General features: G+C 46.7%; 1 protein-coding gene across 3 annotated transcripts in view; it reads left to right on the top strand.

The window, feature by feature from the left end:
* Positions 1-25323, top strand: part of KAZN (kazrin, periplakin interacting protein) — a 1589619-nt gene that overhangs the window by 1341165 nt on the left and 223131 nt on the right. The window contains exon 1 of one of the 3 annotated variants that reach the window (XM_056825275.1): positions 20012-20663. The exons of the other annotated variants lie outside the window; for them this stretch is intronic. Coding sequence (XP_056681253.1) covers positions 20438-20663 — 226 coding nt within the window. The 5' untranslated portion in view covers positions 20012-20437. Of the gene's footprint in view, positions 1-20011; positions 20664-25323 lie in introns of those variants that run through there. 3 annotated transcript variants of the gene reach the window in all.

Genomic DNA, 25323 nt, shown 5'->3' with positions numbered 1-25323 from the left:
TCACATTTGAACCCAGAACCTCTCCTATCTAGGCCTGGCTTACAGTCCACAATTTCCTCCTCTGTCAAATGAGCTAGACAAGGGAATGGCGAGCCACTCCAGTAATGTTTAATGCCTAACTGCCTTAGGAAACTTTTTAAGCTAGCAAAAAGGATAAAAGAAAGTAGACTTGTTTCTTTAAACTTAGTTTATCCTAATTAAAACTCTTCTTATTTTGCCTTTCTTATCTAAGCAAGGTGAAAACAACTCTTTATTCCCACCATCATAAATGAATGAATGAATGAATGAATGAATGATTACTAATTCATCCACCTACCAGGATGGTTGGAAGCATCAATGTGCTACAGGAGGACACATAAAGATTCAGACTCAGAGGAGTTTAACCTGAGTTTTATGAACTTAGATAAATAGATAACAATTTCAATATGATCAGTTTTCTTAGTAATCTTCTGTATTTTCTTTTATTCCTTTAAAGATGTTATTCTGAAGAATCCATAGATTTCACCATCCCGAGCCAGGGGTCCAGAACATCAATGAAAATTAATTACTCCTGGGCTAGAGATAAAAGAATGAGTAATTTAGAATCAAAGGACCTGAGTTTGAATCTCTAAGTACCCATGTGATAGTGAGCAAATCCCGTGACTGTTTCTGACCTCGGCTTCTTCATATAAAAGTGAGGCATCTGGACTGGGTTCAAGGTCCCTTCTAAGCTTTAAATTCTGAGCTTCCTCATAAGAAAAACAGCTCGCAGAGGGGAATTCAGTTCCTCATGGTCCTCTGGGACCATCGATAATTGGCAATTCCTAATCCTGAAATACCCAGATGGGCATAGAGTGCCAGACCTGAAGTCAGAAAGACTCCTCTTCTTGAGTTCAAATCTAGCCTCAGAGTCTAGCTGGGTGACCCTGGGCAAGTCACTGAACCCTGTTTGCCTCAGTTTCCTCCTCTGTCAAATGAGCTAGAGAAGGGAATGGCGAACCACTCCAGTATCTTTGCCCAGAAAATCCCATAGACAGAGGTCCTTGGGGTCAGGAAGAGTGTGACACAACTGAACAACAGTCCTGAAAACGTCTTGATTTGGTTTTCACTTCTCAAGATTAAGTTAAACTTTTCCTGGCTTCTTTTTGTCTTTACTGGGAACTGGAGAAAGTCAAGGCCAGTTCTGCCTACTTTCTGTTATGCAAATACTCTTGGTCGAAAGGCTCCAAGAGATAATTAAGGGAGAATCTAGAGAATAGAAGCACTTTTAGAACAAGTGATAATTAGTCCCTTTGGGAGCAAAGCCCTTTGCAGATTTCTACCCTGGGAACTCAGAGAAGAAGGACACAAGTTATTCCCTCTGTCTATAACCAGAGGCTCTGGTGTAGCAGACCTGGAGCCAGGAGCCTGCCCCCCGATGGCTAGGACTGAGTGTGTATGCCCACCTGGAAGGGACTGGGACTCACAAGCATTTGTTAAATGACTAACAAAACAAAAACATGCTGCCTCTGGGGTACAACTGGCAAGCAGATCAGTAAACACAACGTGTGCATGGAACAAGGCATGATCGTTTCAAGGAACTGGATGCTCAGTCCTCTCTACTTTGCTGGGCCTGGTTTCAAAGCCATGAAAATGGAGCAGGGGGGCCCCTGGCTTCTCCTCCCTCCCCCTCCACTTTCCTGATTCCTTTGAGTATAACCTCCCCCCCCCATTAGATTATAAGCTCTATGAGGACAGGGGCTGTCTTTTTCTTAATCAGATCCTTAGCACTTAGCCCAGTTCCTGACACATAGTAGGGGCTTAAAAATGTGAGGTAGCATAAGAGTCCATTGTCAGGACTGGAGTTGGGAGGTCCTGGGTTCAAATCTGGCCTCAGACACTTCCTAGCTGTGTGACCCTGGGCAAGTCACTCAACCCCCATTGCCTAGCCCTTCTGCCTTGGAACCAATACATGATATTGATTCTAAGAGGGAAGGTGAGGGTTTCAAAAAATCTGTGTGACCCTGGACTAGTCACTTAACCCCCATTGCCCAGCCCTGGCGCTCTTCTGCCTTGCAACCAGAACACAAGTCTCTAAGCCTTTCTGGAGGCTGCGCAGAAGCCTTGCCAGGTGAGAGGATGTTGTAGAGAAGAGAACAGAGGCTGATGGGCTCTTTGGCCATCATTCACTGCTGTGTGACTCTGAGGAGCAGGTAATCTCGCTGGCAAATCTGCTTGTAATTCTAGCTGGCTAATGAAGCCCATAATTAAAGCCAAGGGCTCGGGCAAACAAGAGGCGGCTCTCCCCAAGCCCCGTCATGTGGCTCTGTCCCCCGTGGGAGGGGCTGCCCTCCAGGGGAGCCCAGATGCAGAGGCCACCTGGGCTTCCCAGCAGGTTTCCCCGCACTTGATGCTTCTCCAGTCAAGGGTCCCAGGGAGAGCCTTTACGTAGTGGGAACCGTGTGATGCATGGAAAGGGTGCCAAAGGACCTGCTCGGTGATATACAGTTTAGGGACTCGCCTGAGGGCACTGAGAAGTGAAGGGATTTTATTCAAGGGAGCAAATGAGATTTGAACCCTGTGCAAACTCAGTCTGAGACCGGACCTACTTTGGGGTGTAATCCCGAGGCCTATGAACTTCTTTCATAATTTGAATATTGCAATTCAAGGTAATTGACTTCATCCAGCACCCTCTAGATTTTATTTTATGCATTTAAAAAGGTGATTCTATGGGGGCAGCTGGGTGGCTCAGTGGATGGAGAGCCAGGCCCAGAGGGAGGAGGTCCCGAGTTCAAATCCTAGCTGTATGACCCTGGGCAAGTCACTTCACCCCCATTGCCTAGCCTTTACCACTCTTCTGCTTTGGAACCAATACACAGTATTGATTCTAAGGTGAGGGTTTAAAAAAAAAAAGACTATGACTTGGAAACAGCTGGGTGGCTCAGTGGATGGAGAGCCAGGTCTAGAGACAGGCGGTCCTGGGTTTAAATCTAGCCTCAGACACTTCTTAGCTGGGTGACCCTGGGCAAGTCACTTAGCCTCCATTGCTCAGCCCTTACCACTCTTCTGCTTTGGAACCAATACACAATATTGATTCTAAAATGGAAGGTGAGGGTTAAAAAAAAAAAGGGATTCTGGGAGAGAATCCATTGATTTCCCCAAACACAGCCAAAGGTGTCCATGAGCCAGATGCTTACACTGTGCTGTCTTTTCAATCAATAGTCAATTAATAGTTAATCAATAGCATTTATTGAGCACCCCCCTAAGGTCCAGTGACTAGCTAAGCAAAAATAAAAATGAAGAAGCCCCAGCCTTCCAGGAACTTCCATTCTTAGAGAAGTATTTAACATGTGCATACAGAAGGGAAGAAAGTCTGCATAAAAGAAATGCAAGCCCTCATTCAAGCATAGGTTGTGTCGAGTATTTCTTGGGACCCCGCAACTGTGCTAAAGTTATTCATTATTTCTACTAGCTTTTGAGTTGATTTTCAGAGCTTCTCTAAGCATATCATGTTGAAGAGTGAAAGTTTAGTTTCCTCACTGCCTCCTTTAATCCCTTCAATTTCTTTTTTTTTAGAATCATGATAAGCATTTATTAAGCTCCTACTCTGTACCAGGCACTGTGCTAAGGGCTGAAGATACAAAAAGAGACAAAAGCTAGTCCTTGCCCTCAAGGAGCTTACAGTCTAATATGGGAGCCAATGTGCAAATAAATATATACAGAGCAAGCTATAGAATGGCCTTTTATAAATATATCATTTTAAATAAACATATATAACATATTTATAGATAAATATGTAGATATTTTATGAATAGATAAATAATATATAATAAAATTTAAACATATAAATATGTTTATAAATATATAACATACACTATATTTTATAAATATATAAATAATGTATAATATAGTTTAAGTCTAATAATATATTTAAATATACAAATATTTTACGAATATATAATACGTACTATATTTTATGCATATATAAAATTATATAATATATTTTAGGAATATATAATATATTTTATAAATATATAAATAATATATAACATTGTTTTATAACTATGCAAATATTTTATAAATATATACTATATATTATATTTTGTAAACATATAATATATACTATATTTTATAAATATATGAATATATGATAATGTTTTATAGATATATGCTATATACTATATTTTATAAATATATGAATATATGATAATGTTTTATAGATATATGCTATATACTATATTTTATAAATATATGAATATATGATAATGTTTATAGATATATGCTATATACTATATTTTATATATATACTCTATACTATTTTTATAAATATATAAATAATATATTTTTGAATATATAATTTAGATTTTATAAATATATAAATGTTTTAGGAATCTATAACATATTTTGTGAAAGTGTAAATAATATATATGTATATAAATATACCACAGATAATATCTACATATTTATAAAGATGTTACAAATAATATATCTATATAATGGATAAATAGGGAATAATTAACAGAGGGAAAGCACCGGAATTAAGAGGGGTGAGAGATTTGGAGGAAGCCAGGGAGACGCTTCATGATCCCCTCCCCTACCTTAATCTGACCTGTTATCAGTTGTTGGTAAAGGGTGAGAGCCAGCCTTGAGCTCGATAGACTGGCTGAAGGCTGTGGACGCTAAGATAACACCCAGAGGAGGAGGGGATGTAGCTCACCGGGGCACATGCCAGGGCATGGTGTGTCACAGGGAAGGGTGTGCAGGGAGGAGGCTGGTGGAGTGCCCAGACTGCAGGATAGCTAGCATTAGTCACCAGGTGCCCTTGTCTAGACATTCTGGGTTTCACTGGTTAGTACCGCCCCCAAAGCCCTGCCATAGATCTGCTCTCACCAGTTGCCCTTGCATTTTGCTAAGTGGCTTGCAGAAAGTGGGCAGTATGGGTCACGGAGGTGCCTGAGTGGCCTAATTTGGCAGTGCCATTCCCGGAAACCCATCTAGGATTTTTGATCATCAAGATGAGTTCTAAAAGGCATTAGAGGGGGGCAGCAAACCTAGAGATGGGAGGTCCTGGGTTCAAATCCGGCCTCCAATACTTCCTAGTGACCCTGGGAAATTCACTTAACCCCCATTGCCTAGCCCTTACTGCTCTTCTGCCTGGAATCAGTACATAGTATTGATTTTAAGATGGAGGTAAGGGTTTTAAAATAAAATAAAAAGCACTAGAATGGGTAGGTGTGATATCTAGGATGGCCACTAGGGGTGGTCAAGACCATCACTTCTCTCTACTAGCCAGGCAGAAAGCCCAAGATGTTCACTCCTCCATCCCTGTGCTCTAGAGTCCAGACATTTATGAAAACTCTCCAAGGAAAGAAATCCTTATTTTCAGACTGAACTGCAGCCTTTAAACTCTGAGAAGAATCTCGACTTACTCATAGAACTTGAGAAAACCTTCAGGAAAGGAATGAAAAGAGACAGAAGAGAAAGAGTTAAATGCAGGAAGGAGACCAAAAAGAAGACTCCAGTCTTTGAACTCTGACTGGCTAAAGCCTGGCTCAGATACTATTTGTATGCTCTTTGGGATAAGACTACTCCTGTATGGCCTCAGTTTCTTCATCTGTGAGCTAAAAGGCCTTGAAGGTTCTAGCTAGTTCTGAATCTATAATCCTATGATCCTAATGGTTTTAGTTTTTATAGTGGTGCCCCATGACAAAATAATGGCATGGGCTGCGTAGAATTGATGGCTTCCAATTTTTTCCTGGGTACTCATTTAATTTAATTTTTCCCCATATTGTTCATTTTTGTGAGTAATCTTACAAAACCAAAACCCCCAAACATAAACCCAAATAAACAATGGAAAAATCATACACCTTCATCTGCATTCTGACTCCCACAGTTCTTTCTGTGGAGGTGGAGAGTATTCTTTGTCCTAAGTCCCTCAGAATTGTCCTGGATCATCATATTGCTGAGAGTATCGAAGTCTATCCCATTTGATTGTTCCACCATATTGCACTTGCTGTGTATGATGCTCTCCTGGTTCTGCTTATTTCACTCCACATCAGTTCATGGAGGTGTTTCCAGCTCTTTCTGAAATTGTCCTGTTCTCATTCATTACAGCACAGTAGTATTCCATCACCACCCTACACCACAATTTGTTCAGCCATTCCTCAATTGATGGATATACCTTTAGTTTCCAATTATTTTTGCTAACACAATAAATGCAGTTATAAATATTTTTGTACAAGTAGGTCTTTATCCCCTTTTTATCTCTTTGGGATAAAGACCTAGTCATTTTCCTGGGTATTAAATTAATTTCTTAACGGAACCAGACAATACCAATTAATTTGGTCAAATGATTCTCTTGGAGATCAAGACCCCCAAGTTCTCACATGCAGATCACTAAGTACAATTTGAGAGCTCATCCCTTGGCCCTCTATCAAACATCCAAAACATTTCTAATTGATAAATAAGATAGCATCCATTTAACAGAAAAGGAAACTGAGTCCCTAAGAGAAGGTGACCTGTTTAAGGTCACATAAATAAAAAGTAGCAGAGCCTGTCTTTGAACCTAGGTTTCCTTGCCTCTGAGCCCAGGACTCATTCCATTTTACTGGGGCATGTAGCATGAAAACCTGGGAATTAATAATAATAATTGACATTCATCTAGCATTTTAAAGTTTGTAAATTGCTATATACATATTAGTTCATTTGAGCTTACAGCTACATGATGATGAACCCATTTTACAGATGAGGAAACTGAGGCTTAAAGAAGTTATAGATGAGAAGCAGTTGGATGGCTCATTGGATTGGCAGCCAGGCCTAGAGACAAAAGGGTCTTCAAATCTGGCATCAGACATTTCATATCTGTGTGACCCTGGGCAAGTCACTTAACCTCTGTTGTGTAACCCCTTACCATTCTCCTGCCTTGGAATCAATACACAGTATTAATTCTAAGACAGAAGATAAAGAAACTAAAAAAGAGCAAGTTATGGATAGACCAATTTGGAGGAGGGAAGATGAATATTTCCAGAAATGACTATTATTTTTTAAAAAATTAATCAGACTTTTAACAAAGTTAAGTGACTTACCTATAATCATCTAAGTAGGTCTCATGGATGGTGTGCCTAATACCAAGGGCTTGCTTAACACCAAGCTCAGCATATTTTCCAGTAAAAGCCCCCCAAGTCTATGTACCTATGATTGGGGTAGCTGGTTGGCTGGAAAGAACCTAATGCTGCATGAAGTTGATTCAAGGAGAGGGCTGGGATTCTACTTTCTAGGATGGAGCAAGAGGGAGGATGAACTTGGCAAGTTCCCCAAAGGACCCAAATCCGTGTCAGCCCAGCTGCATTTACTGGTCCTGTGGGCATGCACACAATCAGGTCTGGTGGCTCTGCCCAAGCCAATCAGGATCCTTTGGCCAGGAAAGCCCCAGAGCCAGGACAGATGGCAGAGAGACCAGGGGGACACTTCTCAGAGTGAAAGGCTTCAGCTGGAACACAGTTGGGGCAAAATCCTCTCCTTCGATCTCTCCTTAATCCTCAAAGCTGCACCTGGGTCCCAGAGACCCAGGGTGGGCCCGCAGGGGAGGATGGATCTGATGGAGATGGGCCCCTGCTGGCAGCCTGGGGCTGGGGGAGGCAGAGCAGCACCTGCCAAAGGGGCCTTCAGGGCAGCTTGGATAACCCCAGAAGTGAGTTAGACTTTGGATTTCCAGAGAGATCTGTAGGGATTGATCTGTGGGGTGTGTGTGTGTCTGCCTGTCTGTCTGTGTGTTTTGGTGTGGGGGAGCAGGAGCAAAGGAGAGTTGGGGAGAGATGTGGGGACAGGAGTATTGGGGAGAAGTAAACATTTACAGGATCCTTTAGCCCACTTCCAGGAGTAGCATCCCCCAACACTACCAAAGGTAGGGACCCTGCTTTTCTGTAGTGCAGTCCCATCATTTGCCCTAGCCCCTGAAACTCAGAGCAGGGTGTACCCAGGCCCAAAAAGCCAGCCTTGACACTGGGGCCAAAATGCTGTCATGAGCAAGGAAGAGAAGTGATAGATAGAATAATAGGATTGAGAGTTGAAAGGGGACTCCCAAGTCACCCTTTCCAACCCACACCTGAACAAAAATGCCCTCCACATCCGCCCGGGGGCTCATCTAACCTTTGCTTGAAGATGTCCCGTGAGAAGAACCCACTATATCCAAAGACAGCCCATTCCCTTTGGGATAGCTCCATTCCCCCCATTTGTCTCCCTGTAACTTCTACCCATTGTTTCTAGCACTGTCTCCGAGGCCAGTAAGGCCCCATTGCACACCTCTCACACACAATAGCCCTTCAGACTTTGGAAGACATTTGTGGATCCTCTTCTCCAAACAGGACACCAAATATTCCCCAACCCTTTCAACCGGTCTGCATCTGCATGATCTCAAGGGCCATCACTCTCTTGATGGTCCTCCTCTCAGGCTCACCAACCAATTAATACTGATACAGAGCATTGAACAAACTATCTTAGATATGGTCTGACCAGGGCCAAGAACTGCAGGATTATCTCCATGTCTGTCCTGGACACTATGATCCTTTTAATGAAGCCCAAGTCCACCTCAGGTTTTGGCTGCCATATTGATTCAGACCTTTTCTCAGATGGACTGCCATCTAGCCAGGATTCTTCCATCTGGTACTTGTGAAATACAATAGAGAGAACATGGTACCATAGCAGGAAAAGCCACTGGATTTGTAGCCTGAGGACTTAAAGTTCAAATCCCATTTCTGTTATTCCTCTGTTTCACCATCTCTAAAATGGATTGGAGAGGAGGCAACCAGGTGGCTCAGTGGATAGAGAGCCAGAACTGGCCAGAACTGGAGATGGGAGGTTCTAGGTTCATTTGGCCTGATACTTCCTAGCTATGTGACCCTGGGCAAGTCACTTAACCTCATTTACCTAGCCCTTACCACTCTTTTTCCTTGGAACCAATATTAGTAATGATTCTGACAGAAGGTAAGGATTGATTTGGTTTTTTAATGGATTAATGTGACCTCCAACTTACTTTCTAGCTATGAATTTGCAATCAATTCTGAAACTGATTTTTTGAACCCAAGTATAAAAATTTACATTTATCTCATACTTGTGAAACTGATTTTTTAATTCAAGTATGAGTTTTAAAAAATCCTGTTCAATTTCATCTTATTCAATTTAACCCTATATACTAGTCTGCCCCAATCTTTTGAATCCTGACTCTCTCATCCAGTATTTTAGCTACAGTCATTAACTCCCAGTTATTTGCAAATCTCACCCATTCTAGCAACAAACTGTCTGCTGTCCAGTCTGTAAAGGAAAGTATGGAGTGGGTTCATCACTAGAAGTGCTTGCTAGGTGAGGAATTCTTTGACTACAGTGAGCCATGAAACAGATCATTAATATCTACAAATTAACACCCCCAAAGAGAGAAGGGCATGTGTATCTCCTAGTAAAACATTTGCTGATTTGATTTTTTCTTTTTCTAAACCAAACATTCTTTGTTGCAGATTTCACAAAGCAAATTTTCTAGTCTAGATCAGAATAAACTGTTCATGTTATATAAATCTAGGGGAATGTCATGAATGGAAATAAGCACTTGACCCCTTCCCCTTGCTGGGGCCAGTCTTCCTTTGTGTTTTCTTTTGAGATACCGTGTCATCGCAGGGTCAGACAGACAAGGAACAGTGTCTGACCCCAACTCCCCCAACTTGTGACCCTGGGGAGCAGGGGCCTCTAATTCCACATCTGGGTGCCCACATTTCCTCCTCTTTAACACGGAATCAAACAGGAGTTGGTTCCCGTCGCCTTTCGCCTTCCCAAATGGATCCTCATGTTTAGAGGTATATTAGGAATTATCAAGGCCAAGTATACATCTCATTTTGCAGACAGATGAGGGCTAGGAGGTGCAGTGGATAGAGCACTAGGTTTGGAGTCAGAAAGGTTTAAATCCAGCCTCAGATACTTACTAGCTGGGTGACCCTGGGCAAGTCACTTAGATCTTGTCTGTTTCAGTTTTCTCATCTGTGGAATGAGTTGGAGAAGGAAATGACAAACCACTCCAGTAATTCTGCCAAGAAAACCCCAAATGGGGTCATAGAGTTGGACATGAATGAATAAATAAAAGCACAGAGGCCAGCAAGAGGGAGTGATTTGTTTAAGGTCCCAGAGCAGAAGTGTAGAGCAGACCTGGGATTTCAGCTCAGACCTTCTGATTCTAACAGTACAACAAGCTTCCCCAAGAAGCTCCCTCAGTGGCTCCCTGATCCTGCAATATTCAGAAGGCATCCTGCAAGGATTTTAGGTATGGTACCCGCAGCCCTTTGTAAACGTTATCCCTGAATAAGTCTCCTCCTCTCCCCCCACATACCTTTTTACCTCTCAGAAAGGCAGGAAACCAGCATTTATTAAATGTCTACCATGTGCCAGGCACTATGCTAAGCACTTTAGAGATAATACCTAACGTGATTCTCACAAGTACCCTGGGAAGTAAGTGCTATTTTTATCCCCATTTTACAACTGAGGAAACTGAGGCAAGTTAAGGTTAAGTGACTTGCCCAGGGTCATACACCTAAAGCTAGATTTGAACTCAAATTTTCCTAACTCCAGGTCCAGTGCTTTGCCCACTTAGCCACCCAGTCAGAAGGTGATGAGTTTCCTTTCATGAAGAGTCTTCTAGCAAAAGGTGAATAAGCACTTCTCAGGAAGGCTACAGAGGGTTGGGGTTTGTCTGAGTTATCTCTGAGTTCCCTTCCAATCCAAGATACTCCCAATAAAGAAACTCCCTGGACCAATGTAGATCAGTACCTGTCCTTACAAGGTTTCCCAGGTGGGATTTGAACTCAGTTTTTCTGACTCTAAATTCCCTGTTCTTCTCCCTGGACTAGGCTGTCCTCATCTGCAAGGACCTGTCTTTCTGGCTGTTTCAAGGCAAACATCCTCTTTATCTGAAAACAGTCCCCTGTTCCATTTAGGGCCTCCTGTTGCTGCCCAGCACTGACATCTCGCAGGGGGCCTCTGGGCTTGTCTTAATCAGAAACACACAAAGAAAGGGCCCCTCCTCCAAATCCCTGCCAACCCCAAGCAAATGGTTTCCAGAATAGTAGAGATATGTCAGAGTCTGGCCCTCTCCTGATCAGGCTCTGAGCAAGAAGAGAAGCCAATACCCTTCCAAAAGCCTGGAAAGAGGGCTGGGTTAGGAGCCATGAAGCTCTGAGTTCAAATCCCAGCTCACCACTTACTATGTGACTTTGGACAAGTTGCAGCCCATATTTTTGCTTCCATTTCCCTTTCTGTTAAGCAAGGAAGTTGGACTGACTTTGGAGGAGCCTTCCAGCTCTAATCCTATGAATCCCAACTCAGCTGCTTTTTGACCTGGTGTGACCTTGGACAAGTCACTTCTCTGTGCCTCAGTTTCTCCTTCTAGAAAAGGAAGAGGTTCAACTAGATGGTCTCTGAGCTTTGGATCTGGGATCTGGGATCTTGTGACCCAGAAAGCCCCTTCTCATTCTAAATCCTAGGATGTAAAGGATTCCCACACAGTGGGAGAAGCTCAAACCACCAAGGTCAGACCATGCTGAATGAGCACTAAAACCAAGCTTCCTGGGCCAGCTGGAGAATGTGAGAACTGCTGAAACTTCCTGCAGGGCATGTGGGATGTAGGCAGTTGTTTCCTTTATGCCAGGAATGGAGGAGATTGAAAAAGACTATAAACTCCTTGAAAGAGTGATTTTATTTAACACTATTGGAAGAGGAAGTGGAATGAAGTTGGGGTCACAAGACCTGAGTTCTAGTCCTGGGTCTGTCAGTTACTTCCTGTGTGACCTTGGACAAGGCATATAACTGCCATGCCTCAGTTTCCTAATTTGTAAAATGAGAAGATTGGGCTTACTCTCTGTGTGACCTTGGACAAATCATTGAACTGCCATGCCTCAGTTTCCTCACCTTTAAAATGAGGAGATTTGGGGGCAGCTGGGTGGCTCAGTGGATGGAAAGCCAGGCCCAGAAATAGGAGGTCCTGGGTTTAAAACTGGACTCAGACACTTTCTATCTGGGTCACCCTGGGCAAGTCACTTAACCCCCATTGCCTAGTCCTTACTGCTCTTCTGCCTTAGAACCAATACATTGTATTGATTCTAAGATGGAAGGCCAGGTTTTTTTTTTTAATGGAGAGATTGAACTCTAACTCCCTGTGTGACCTTGGACAAGGCATTTAACTACTGTGCCTCAGTTTCTTCATTGATAAAATGAAGAGATTAGACTCATGGCCTCTATAATCTATTATTAGATCTATAATTCTATTGTTTTTGCATCCTGTTCAACCTGTTTTCTTGACACAGGAAGAGAAATGAAGGGCAGGGAGAGGAGAGGAGTCACACCTAATGACCTTCTCCTATTAGAATATAAGCCCCTCAGCAATCCCAATGGGGTTGCTTGCTTATATTTCTATCCCTGGCTTTTAGCACGGTGCCTGGCACGAAGTTACTTTATCTGGCTCTTTTGCCACTCAGTAGATATCTTTGGATGATGGCTCTTGAGCTCTCGGCTCTTCCAAAGCTGTCTTGTAAGAGGTTCCTGGGGGAATAAGTGTCTGAGATGGGATTCAAACCCTTATCCACTGACACCAGAACCGTGGCTCCTCCCGCAGGCCAAGTTTCTTTCCCTAGAATCTTAGGGTCACAAGGAAGGAGTCTCTCCAGCGATGCTTCCCAAGTGGACCTTCTCCATTTAAAGGGAAGCAGCCCACCTGGACCTCCTCAGGTAGAGACGGGAGTCATCCCTCTACTAGAAAGTTCTCAAGTCTTTCTTGTACATGCCTTCCCCCAACATTCACCCAAGGTTCCGAGTTCAGCCTTCTGGGGCCAAGCAGAACAAAGCTAATCCCTTTTCCAAAAGCCTCATCATCCAATACTAGAAGATAACCAGCAGGTCCCCTCCTCTCACCCTCCCACCCAGTCCTGGCTGTACATCTGGGCTCGATGCCCTCAGCTCTTCCAAATGCCTATTCTCTGGGCCTCTCCCCATGTGGACCATTTTCCTAAGCTGGGAAGAGATTTTCAAACTGGAGAGTAATGTTGTTACAAAGTTAAAGGGTAGGAAGAGAAATAGGGAGAGGGGCATGGAAGGACTGGAGGAAACAGAGCAAACAAAGGCACCTCTGAAGTGAGAAAAATTGGCTGGCTTGTCACAGCCAATGCCCTGGGGGACCTCAGGCTTACTGAGTTTATAATTTTCTCAAATGGAAAGAGTATAGGACCGCTAATTATTAGAGGACCAGAGAGGGGACTAGAATGGGATCTAGAACGGAGAATGTCACAGTTGAGAAGAACCTTATTTAGAACACAGTGTCAGCACTAGGACTGTTAGAACACAGAAATATCATTGCAGGGAAGGACCTTAGAACACAGGATGTCAGAGCTGAGAAGGACCTTAGAACATAGGATATCAGAGCTGGGAGGGAGCTTAGGACACAAAGTCAGAACTGGAAAGGATCTTAAAGTCAGAGCTGAGAACAGAAAAAATCTGGGAGGAATCATAGAACAGAGAATGTCACAGCTGGGAGGGATCTTAGAACAGAGGAGATCTGGGAGAGAGCTTAGAACAGAGAATGTCAGAGCTGGGAGAGACCTTAGAACAGAGACTGTCAGAGCTGGGAGAGACCTTAGAACAGACAATGTCAGAGCTGGGGGAGAGCTTAGGACAGAGAATGTCAGAGCTGGGAGAGACCTTAGGACAGAGGATGTCAGAGCTGGGAGAGACCTTAGGACAGAGAATGTCAGAACTGGGAGAGACCTTAGAACAGAGAATGTCAGAGCTGGGAGAGTCCTTAGAACAGAGAATGTCAAAGCTGGGAGAGACCTTAGGACAGAGAATGTCAGAACTGGGAGAGACCTTAGAACAGAGAATGTCAGAGCTGGGAGAGTCCTTAGAACAGAGAATGTCAAAGCTGGGAGAGACCTTAGGACAGAGAATGTCAGAACTGGGAGAGACCTTAGAACAGAGAATGTCAGAGCTGGGAGAGTCCTTAGAACAGAGAATGTCAGAGCTGGGAGGGAGCTTAGAACAGAGAATGTCAGAGCTGGGAGAGACCTTAGAACAGAGAATGTCAGAGTTGGGAGAGAGCTTAGAACAGAGAATGTCAGAGCTGGGAAGGGCCAAAGAATATAAGAAGAATCTTAGAGATCATTTTGTCCAGCCTCTACATTTTACAAAACAGAAAACTGAGGCCCAGAGAAAGGAATTGATTGGCAGTACAGAAAGTTAGTGGCTGGCTACAGAACCCAGGTCTCTTGACTTCCGGTTCAAGGCTCTTGGTCGGTGGATATTTTATCTGTGGTATTAAACTAATTTGCGCATAAGCTGGACTGCTGCCTGGCCTTCAGGGGACAGCACATCTGTCCACATGTCATTAGAGGGAAGAGTACTAGTGCACTGGGAACAGCTGGGTTATCTCAGGCCTTACTTGGGAATAGTGGGAACAAGTCTTGACTATCTGTCTCTTGGGACCTCTTCTGCTTGGGCTGGCCTTGGTTAAGGAGGAAGTGTGGATGGCCCTTGGGCATTGGCTGGGAGGATGTGGAGGGAAAGCTGGGAAGCCAGGAGTGATGGTATGCAGTGTGGATTCCAGAGATGAGAGGGAAAACTACTCCTCCCTAAAGGAAAATTACTTGGGCCGGCCTTTAAGCCCTGGGAGGAAGGCTCCTATAGTCTCCCAGAGAGACTCCCTCCCTGGCCCCTGCCTTGTTGGTCTAGAACTGACCCTACGTGTGGCTCTGGATGTTGGGCAGAGGCTGATTCTGAGACCTCGGGGCAGTGCCCTTTGCTGGAGGGAGGGAGTCTGCCAGGCAGAGGGGAAGAGAAGACCCATAGGCAAAGGACTGTTTGAGCTCTGCCCAGGCCAGGGATTCCATGCAGGTTTGGCCCCCAGCCTGGCTGGGCTTTTGATCCTGTGTCGACAATGGACGGAAATCTGATCTACCTCTTGGGGGTGTTGGGAGAGATAAAGCTGGCAAAGGCAAGGCCTCCAGAGATGGGAGCAGGCCCACACCTGCCAAGTCATATTGGGAGAGCCCAGCAGGCCCAGGGAAACCCCAGCTGAGAGGCCAGATCTCTGAGCTCCCCGGTATCCCCCTCTCTCTCCACTGGGATGCTGGGTCTCTGCTGGAGGCTCCAGGGAGAAAGGACAGCACCCAGTGTACCCAGTTTCCCACCACACTCAATGCCACAGGTCCTCCCTGCTAAGCCTACCAGCCCGTTGGTACCTGCCTACCAGCTCCCTTTGATTCCCAAGGCTTCTTCCAGAGAGAAGGCAGATTGGAGGAATAAGGATATCTGGGAAAGTCTCTAAAGGATTTTGCAAGACTCTCAGAGAGATGGCACTCAGGACTTTCAACAGGGATGGAGCGAGCAGCAGAACTTCCCATTTCTACAGGGCCTTCCTCCCAATCACCCCACAAAGTCTATAATGCAATTGCAAGCATCGTGATTCTCCTTTTAGGAGAATGAACAAACTCATTAGTGTAAAGAGCTTCCATCAAAGAAATGTCCCCAGTGCTAACTGGCAGTTGATTGACAATCCAGGCACCTAGAGAATGACCTGGGACACCTAAGTGACTTGCCCTGGATCCCACAACATTAAGATCACAGGACTGTAGATTCTGCTGATAAAAGGATCCACTTAATCTATCTAGACGAACTCTCTCATTTTACAGATGAGAAAAATCGAGGCCTCACAGTTCATTTTCTCCCTCAAGATTACAGAAATAGGACTTGAAATCAGTCTTTTTGATTCAGAAGCCATCTTTATTCATTATACCCCACTGCCTCTCTCTTCAAAAACAAAATGGGGTGGGGGGAGGCAGCTAAGTGGCTCAGTGGATAGAGAGTCAGGCCTGGAGATGGGAGGTCCTGGGTTCAAATGTGACCTCAAACCCTTCCTAACTGTGTGACCTTGGGCAAGTCACTTAACTCCCATTGCTCAGCCCTTACCTTTTTTCTGCCTTGGAACCAATACACAGTATTGATTCTAAGACAGAAAGTAAAGGTTTTTGAAAAATGATATTGTTTGCTTTTAGGTCACCAGCATATTTTTTACAGATAAAGAAACTGAGTATCAGGAAGGTGATTTGCCTTGTGCCTGGGGCCCAAGTCTTAAGATTCTAGAGCAATATGGTACAGAAGGCTATAGTTCTGCCTTTGTAATCTGGAAGACCTAATGCCAAATGGTGACCCAGATATTTAGCTGTGTGACCTTGGACAAGTCATTTTATCTGAGCCTCAATTTCCTCTTCTGGAAATTGGAGCTAACAAAGCCCCAGTCTTATCAGTCAGTTGTAAAGTGCTCTGTAAACTTCAAAGCAATATTGGACTCTGGTTAAAGAACTGGAAAAGTCTTTCAAAGATCATCAAGTCTAACCTCTTCAGAGTACATAAATGTCAACTTTATTATTAGGGGACTTAGCAAGGGCAGAATTTTACCTCCTAAAGCTTCTGTCTACTTCTCTGTCCAATGAAGAGGTTTTAAGAATCTTTAAGATCTTCTCTAACTGAAAAATCCCATGACACTGGAGTCCAAACCTTTCATTTTTCAGAGGAGAGAACTGACAGCCACCAAGGAGCAGTGACTTGCCCAGGGGCACACAGGCAGTAAATGGCAGCGCCAAGACTCTTCACCAGGAGTTTCTGACCCAAATCCAGCTCAGGCTCTTCCCAGTGTGAGAACAAAGGTCTTTTGGTCTGGAGATCAGCAGGAGTCTCAGTGTCTCCTGAGCTCACAGAGTCAGTGACTCAGTGTGATGCCTTTGAAGAGCTTTCCATTCCTCTGGGGAGGAGGGGGATACAACTTGTTTACAGGCTAAGTACCCAGTGGTGGGGTGTATGGGGTGCTCAGGGAGGGGTAGTATCTCTGGTATGGAGGGCTTGTTGTGCCCTTCTAGGGCAGCTCTCCAGCCTCTGACCCCCACCTGACACCCAGCTCTCACTTGTGGCTCCCAGTAGCTGCTAGCATGCGGCAGCGGCCACACCCAGGGCAACGGCTTCGACAGGCCGGCTAAACCTTGTGAGGGTAGCCATTGGGTCGTCGACCCCTGGTGAACCAGGGCTTTGCTCACCCAGCATGTGAAGACTGCTTCGGCTGAACAGATGGAAGAAACCAATAAGAAGGTTCAACGGCTGAGATGGTGACGCAGCAAAGCACTGTGGAGTGCTTAGGGCGTGTTGGAGCACAAAGGACAACACGGCCATCCAATGCAGCTGAGGAAATCTCCAGGTGTAACAATTTTTCGTGCCACTGGACCCAGGTTTCCAACGCCAAGAGAGTGGGACTGTCTCTGTGCATCGACTTTCCCACTTAAATCTCCTTCACGCACAAGTATCTTTGTGCACACTCATCTATCCTAACCCCGTCCACCCTCTTCAAGACCTGCGGCGATGGGGGAGTGACGACGCAACAGGTGGAGGTGACCACTGGTAGTTGTAGTTACGATCCTGCACGTAGGCGGCCCATGGACCAGTGGTCGCTCGGCCCTGTGGGCAGCAGGGACATTCGGCAGCATCCTGGGCGACTGCGCAGCCCTCTCTAGGACAGCACTGCTCACCCTAATCAAGGGAGGGGACTAGAAAAGGTGTCCCAAACATTGCCTGCTCTACAAACACCCGGTCAGCACACCGCAGCTGGCAGGTCACCCCTTTAAGCGGTCAAAATCAAAGAAAAAATACAAAGAAACTCCTGCTAGGAGCATGGAACATCAGGACATTACTTGACAGAGAGAATACCCCAAGACCTGAGAGAAGAACAGCTCTAATCGGTAAAGAACTGGCGCGATATAACATCGACATCACAGCCCTAAGCGAAACACACTTACCAGAAGAGGGATCACTCAGCGAACCCACCACTGGATACACCTTCTTCTGGAAAGGTAGAGCCTCAAATGAAGACAGAATCCACGGTGTTGGCCTGGCCATCAAGACCAGTTTGCTCAAACAGCTGCCAGACTTGCCTGTGGGCATCAGCGAGAGGCTCATGAAGATCTGTTTGCCTCTCAGCAAAGACCGGTATGCCACAATCATCAGTGCATATTCCCCAACACTGACCAGCACAGAGGAGACCATCGAGCAGTTCTACTCTGACCTGAGTGCCGTCCTGCACTCAGTGCCCACAAATGACAAGCTGATACTACTGGGAGACTTCAACGCCCGCGTTGGCCAGGACCATAAAAGATGGAAAGGAGTGCTTGGCAAACATGGCATGGGCAAAATGAACAACAATGGCCTACTGCTACTCAGCAAATGCTCAGAGTTCGAACTCACCATCACAAATACTGTGTTCAGAATGGAGAACAAATATAAAACAACGTGGATGCACCCAAGATCAAAACAGTGGCATCTCATTGACTACATCATTGTACGCCGGCGAGACATCCAGGATGTAAAGATCACCAGAGCCATGAGAGGAGCTGAATGCTGGACAGACCACTGATTGGTTAGAGCGACTCTTCAAATGCTCATTGTGCCTCACCATCCAAATCACGTCCAGACAGTTCGTGCATTTGGGCACTTGGGCAGTTGCACTCCAAAGCCCTCCAACACAGAGGTGTAAGCACTGCGATGAAGCTCAAAGTGTACAACGCAGTGGTCCTCAGCTCGCTCCTGTACAGTTGTGAGACATGGACACTGAACCGGAAGCACATGAAACAGCTGGAGCAATTCCACCAACGCTCCCTCCAGTCAATCATGAGGATCTGATGGCAGGACCGAATCACCAATCAGGAAGTCCTCGACAGAGCCAACTCCACCAGCATCGAAGTCCTGGTCCTCCAAACCCAGCTACGATGGTCTGGACACGTCATCCGCATGGACCCACAGCGAATACCAAGACAGGTATTCTATGGTGAACTGTCAGCTGGACTCGGGAAACAAGGCCGACCAAAGAAAAGATTCAAGGATCAGCTAAAGTCCAACTTGAAGTGGGCTGGCATCACACCAAAGCAACTAGAACTCGCTGCCTCTGACAGAAGCAGCTGACGAACCCACATTAACCAGGCCGCCACCACCTTTGAAGATGAGCGACGTCGACGTCTTGCCGCTGCACGTGAACGCCGACACCAGGCCACAGCCGCACCTCCCGTAACAACTGGCGTCCCAGGCCCCATGTGCCACAAACTGTGCGCCTCAGCCTTTGGACTCCAAAGCCACATGAGGGTACACCGTAGATGAAACTGCACAAAGACAATAGTCATTCTCGATCACCGAGAGACTACCACTACTACCCAGTGGTGGAGGGGAGGGTGCCTAATTACTGGGCCAATAGGGGGCTAAGTGGATAGAGCCCTGGGCTTGGAATCAGGAGGACTCCTCTTGAAGAGTTTTAATCCAGCCTCAGACACTTATTAGTTGGGTGACCCTGGGCAAGCCACTTCACTCTGTTTGCCTTAGTTTCCTCATCTGTCAAATGAGCTGGAAAAGCAGAGGGCCAGCCACTCCGGTTATCTTTGTCCAGAAAACCTCCAGAATGAGTCGGGAATGACTAAACAATAGCCTAATTACTAACTCAGTGGGGAAGTCTTCTTTTTCAATTTCCTTATCTGTAAAATGGGGATGGGAGGGCTGGCATGAGATGATCCATCTCTAAGGTCCATTTAAGGAGCTTTGCATTTGGGATTTACATTCCTCCCCAGACTCTTAGTAGCTATGGGGCGCTGGGAAAGTCATTTTAGGGCTCTATGCCTCAGTCTCCTCGCCTGTAAAAGGGGAGCCTCTAAGGTCCCTTCCGCCGCTAAATGGCTGATTCCCATGTTTGAATCCCAGCGCTGGCACTTCTTGGGTGACCCAGGGCAAGTCACTGAACCTCTCTGGGTCTCAGTTTCCTCATTTGTAAAACCAAGGGGGTGGGACTCTGGCGTCTCCTCACTCCCTCGGTAGCAACCGGGTCCTCCGAGGGCAGCTCCCTAGCAGTGGGTCTGGGAGCCTGGAACTCACTCTTGTGGGTGGGATCGGAGAGGAGGAGCCGGCAGGGGGATGGGCTGGGGGCGTGGCCACCCAAAGAGCCTTCTGCCATCCCGGAAGGAGGAGGAGGAGGAGGAGGCGGCGGCGGCGAGGAGAGATCCCTTCTCACGTGAGAGGCCGCCGATGCCAGGAGAACCCCGTCCTGCTTGCTGCAGAGCCTCAGCTCCAAAGTGACCTATTTCCGAGAGCTCGCTTGGACCCGGCGCGCTGCAGCCCTGCAGCCGGAGTACCGCCGAAGGTGGGGGACTCCGGGAGCGATGAAGTGGGGCCCCTAGCCCCTCGACTCCCATAACCTGGGGAGATCCTGGAGCTTCGCAAGCGGCTCCAAGTCACCGACCTCCTCCCAACTTGGGCTCTCCAACGGCCCGCACCGGGGGGCGATCGCGGACCTCTTGCTGGCTCTCTCAACGCTCGGCCAGGCGCTATGAAGTGAGGCCCCGCCCCCGTCCCCTCGCCGTACCCCCGCCCCCCTGCCATCATGAGAGCCGCGGACTCCGCCACCTGGGAGAGGGTCAAATTCCTCACCGGCCAGGTAGAAGCGTGCACTTCCTGCGGGGCCGGGGAGGAGCCCGCGGGGGAGCGAGACCAGGGAGCGAGCCCGTGGGGGCGGGGGCGGGGGACTGAATCCGAACCCCGGCCCCAGCCCCTCGGAGCACATCTAGCTGCTCCCACCATGAAATCCGACGGCGACGACAGCAAGCCGGGTAGGTGACGACCCCTGAGCCCAGGCTTCCTAGGGGCCCTTCGGGGAATGGGGGAGGAACTTGGGGGGGGGGGCGGCCGGTTTCTGGGCGAGCGGGGTACGGTAGGGGGACTTGGGCTTCCGGGCCCCGGCTCCAGTCCCGGGGAGCGGATCCTCCTCGGCTTGCGCTCCCTGGGCACGGATGGAGACAATGCCTCTCGCCGGCCGGCCGCCTGGCGGGCCGCTCTGGGACCGAGCTGAGGAGTCCCCCTCCCCCCGGAGGAGCAGATGTTGGCGGGGACTTAGCGAGCAGAAGTTCGCGCAGCCCCGAACTTGTTGGCGTTGGCCCCGGGAGCGAGGCGAGCGGCGCGGTGCTTTCTGGTGGGGAGCGGGAGGTGGCGGCGCCGCTGCTGTGTTTACAGGCGGGAGCCAGAGCTGTGGCTCTCAGTTCCGGCCACCTTTCCTGGCGTGCGACCCGGGAGACTCTCCTCCCAGCGATCGCACCTCTCCTGGTGCCGGGAAATCCCCCACAGGCGTGCTTGGCAGGGCTCAGGTGAGAGGTTCAAGAGAGCAGAAACAGGAGCCACGGGGCACCGTCAAGGCCAAGTCCAGGGACCAGCAGATCATAGCTTTAGGGCTGGAAGGGACCTTCGGGGAGATCAGAAAAGAGCTCTGGGCCTGGAGGCCGAGGACTTGAGCTTAAGCCAGTCTTTCTTACCTGTGTGATTTTAGACAAGCCACCTGGCCGCTCCCAGCCTCAGTTTGCTCCTCTGTAAAATGGGGGTATTGGACTTGAAATGCGGAAATCATTTCCTTGAGGAAACTGAGACCCAGACAGCTTCCAGGCTGATAGGATTGAGATTCCAAAGCGTCCTTACCAACCAATGAGGCCAGCCCCCCTTCTTTGACAGAAGAAAATGCAAGGCTCTAGAGAGAGCAAGGTAGATGCCCAAGGTAGCTAGAGATGAGAGTTAGCATTCAAATCCAAGTTCTCTGATACTGATTTCTGGGTGAGAAACTTTGCCTTGTTGGTGGACTTCAGCTTTACTGAACCCCTTGTCTTTCTGGGCTGAGGGAAGTTAAGGTGACCTAATCCCTGCATCTTCCTTCAGTTGCTACATAAATGATCCAAAAGAAACAATCTTTATCCTCATCCGGGAGCAGAGAGGATGCTGCTCATTTGTCTGAAATGGAGAAATGGGTGCATCTCTAGCAGTTGAACTCCTTGGAGATCAGGGAACACAGGAAAAGACATTTCAGTGGAGGAGAAACATCTGGGGTACTCTCATTGTCTAGCTTTGGCTAATGTGAAACATTTGCACAAAGCACTGAAGAAGCGGTTTAGCTTTTCAAACGATCTTGGTTAAACATGCTTGGACTGTGCAGTTACATGGCCTGCTTCCTTCCTAGCTCTTCCTTTGGGGCTGATGTGATCACTTCCAAGGTCTCTTCATGCCTGATGATTCTGTGACTTTATATGGAGGAAGCAACTTGGGCCATAGAACCAGGGAATCTCCTGAGGGAGGTTTATAGAATGCAGAATGTCAGAACTGGGAAAGAATCTAGGACAGAGAATATCCTAGCTGGGAGGACCCAGAGAACAGAATGTCAGAGCTAGCCGGGGCCTTAGAACACAGAATGTCAGAGCTAAGAGAAGACTTAGAACTTAGAATCTTAGAGCTAGGAGGGAGCTTAGAACCCAGAATGTCAGAGCTGGGAGGGACCTCAGAACACAAAATGTCAAAGTTTGGAGGGAACTTAGAATAGAGAATGTCAGGGCTGGGAGGGAACTTAGACCGGAGGATATCAGAATGTAGGTAGAGCCTTTGGTCTTAAGGTGCCAGAGCTAGGGGAGACCTTATAATATATTATGGTAGAGGTTAGAGAGGGATGCTTAGCCATCTAGGTCAAAACACTCATTTGACAGATGGCAAAACTGACCCTAGAGAGGTCAAGTTACTTGCCCAAGGTCATCTAGGGAGGCCCTGGCACAGCTGGGCTTGACAGCAACTCCCTCTGACCCCTCTGACCAATATTTTCACCCTAAAGCATAATCCATGTTTGAAGCTTTGCCTGGTATTTCCAGTGGTGAAAGATTTCCTGGCATTACCAAGGCTTTTAATTCTTTTCTTTCAAGTGAGGGAAGTTACTTTGGAAGGCCTCAAGCCCTAACCTGTCTAGGCTGCTTTGCTCTCCAGGGATGGGGGGCCCCAAGACCTCTCTTCCAACTGCTGAGACTAGTCCTATCTGACCACAGCCTGGAACGATTGGCCTCCACTTTGTCCTGTTTCTAGAGCAACTGAAATGCCAGAACACTATTGGCTGGTCTAGCAAACTGTGGATGGGACAGTTCCTATGGAAAGGCTGGCTCAGGAATGCACTTTCCCAGAGAATAGTCACTTCTCCTTTGCCCTGGAGAGACCTCAGCCAGAACTTGCCCTGTTTGGATGTTTTTTGGGAGACAGAGGGCAGCAGTGGCCTGGCCTCTTGCAAATGAGCCCATCCTCCTCCCATCTTGTCTCTCCCTCCCTCCCTGTGTCTGGCAGGGATTTGTGATCCCTGCACTAACAAGGAATGCTGCAGTAACCTGGGACTGAGTATATTTGCTGGGGAGAGGGAGGGGGGAGAGAGAGAGAGAGAGAGAGAGAGAGAGAGAGAGAGAGAGAGAGAGAGAGAGAGAGAGAGAGAGAGAGAGAGAGAGAGAGAGAGAGAGAGAGAGAGAGGGAGGGAGGGAGGGAGGGAGGGAGAGAGGGAGGGAGGGAGGGAGGGAGGGAGGGAGGGAGGAAGGGAGACAGAGACAGACACACACCTAGAGAGGGAGGGAGGGAGGGAGGGAGAGAGAGAGAGAGAGAGAGAGAGAGTGAGTGTGTCCTATACACAAGAAAGGCACTTGAACCTGGTCCAGACTCGTCCAAACCCTTCCCTACTCCAAGCCGGCAACAACAGAAAGGGATAGAAATTTCAGCTTCCATTTAGGTTTGGCCTGCCCTTGCTGGATCCACTTGAATAGAAATTGCACAGGTCCAAGAAAAAGGACCAAGGAGATCTTTCCCCTTCTTAAAAAAGGGGGCATTGTACACAAATCTTTAAGAAATTCTTTGCAGCTTTTGTTTTTATCTTTCCCCCCAATATATTTCTCCCTACAGTTCCTCCCAGAGAACAGACCTTTTTACAAAGAATTTAAAGGAGAAAAAAAAAAGGAAGAAGGGGAGCAGAAATCAGGAAAGCCTGTCAATACATAGGGGGAAAATCTGATGTTATATACAATATTCCATATCCACAACCCTGCATCCTCCCAAAGAAGAGTTTCCTTGTTTTTTTTTTTTAATGTTTTAGGGGGCAACTGGGTAGCTCAGTGGATTGAGAGCCAGGCCTAGAGACCAGAGGTCCTAGGTTCCAGTTTGACCTCAGGCACTTCCTAGCTGCGTGTCCCTGGGCAAGTCACTTGACTCCTGTTGTCTATCCCTTACCACTCTTCTGCCTTAGAATCAATACATATTATTGATTCTAAGACAGAGAATAAGGTTTGTTTGTGTGTTTTGTTTATGTTTTAATGTTTTAGGGGGGCAGCTGGGTGACTTAGTGGATTGAGAGCTAGACCTAGAGACTGGAGGTCCTAGGTTCAAATCTAGCATCAAATACCTCCTAGCTGTGTGATCCTGGATAAGTCACTTGACCCCCATTGGCTAGCCCTTACCACTCTTCTGCCTTGGAACCAATACACAGTATTGATTGTAAGACAGGAAATAAGAGTTTCAATTAAAAAATAAAAAGGTTTTAAACTTTTTGTTCTTCTCTGGGAGAGTAACAACTCTTTAAGACAGAGGGGCAAGAGCTAGGCAGATGGGGTTAGGTGATATGCCTGGGGTCACACAGCTAGGAAGTTCAGATTGCAAACCACATCCTCCCCACACCAGACCTGGTGCTCCATCCATTGTGCTACCTCGCTGCCCCTCTGTCCCTCCTTTTTTTATTTTTAACCCACACATTCCTTTTTATTACTTTTTTTTTAATAAAACCATTTTTTAACAATTGCTGTCTGACTTTTTGCAGTCCAAATTCTCCCCGTCCCTCCCTCTGCCCCTTTTTCCCACTCTCCAGGCAGCAAACAATCCAAGTTATAGGTTATTCCATTGTTGTCATGTGATACAAATTTCTCTGTTCCTCATGTCTGAAGAGAAAGACTAGTTTAAATTCAAGTTCCCAGATTTGCCAGCTACGTGATCTCTTTGGCAAACCTTTAACTGTTCTGTTCCTTGGTTCCCCCATCTGTAAAACAGAGCTAACATGATACTTTTCTTACCTGACTCACAGCAAGAATGCTTTGTAAACCTTGAAATGCTACAGAAATGAGAGCTAATATTATGTAACCACGGGCACATTTTTTTCTTGACCTAGTGCCTCAGTTTCCCCTATCTCCTCTCTGCAATGCAGTAGAAACAGCCTCAGGTTTTGTTTTGTTTTTGAAAATTTTATTTAATTGGTTAATTTAGAACATTTTTCCTTGGTTACAGGAATCATATTCTTTCCCTCCCTTCCCTCCACCCCTTCCCGTAGCTGACACGCAATTCCTCTGGGTATTATATGTGTCATTGATCAAAACCTATTTCCATGTTGTTAATGTTTGTACTAGGATGATCAGCCTCAGTTTTTTTAAAAGAATTTATTGAGCACCTACTATG

The sequence above is a fragment of the Monodelphis domestica genome, chromosome 4 (assembly GCF_027887165.1).
Source record: "Monodelphis domestica isolate mMonDom1 chromosome 4, mMonDom1.pri, whole genome shotgun sequence".
Lineage (NCBI taxonomy): Eukaryota > Metazoa > Chordata > Mammalia > Didelphimorphia > Didelphidae > Monodelphis > Monodelphis domestica.
Note: the sequence above shows the minus strand (reverse complement) of the source record. Positions and strands in the feature narration are given on the sequence as shown.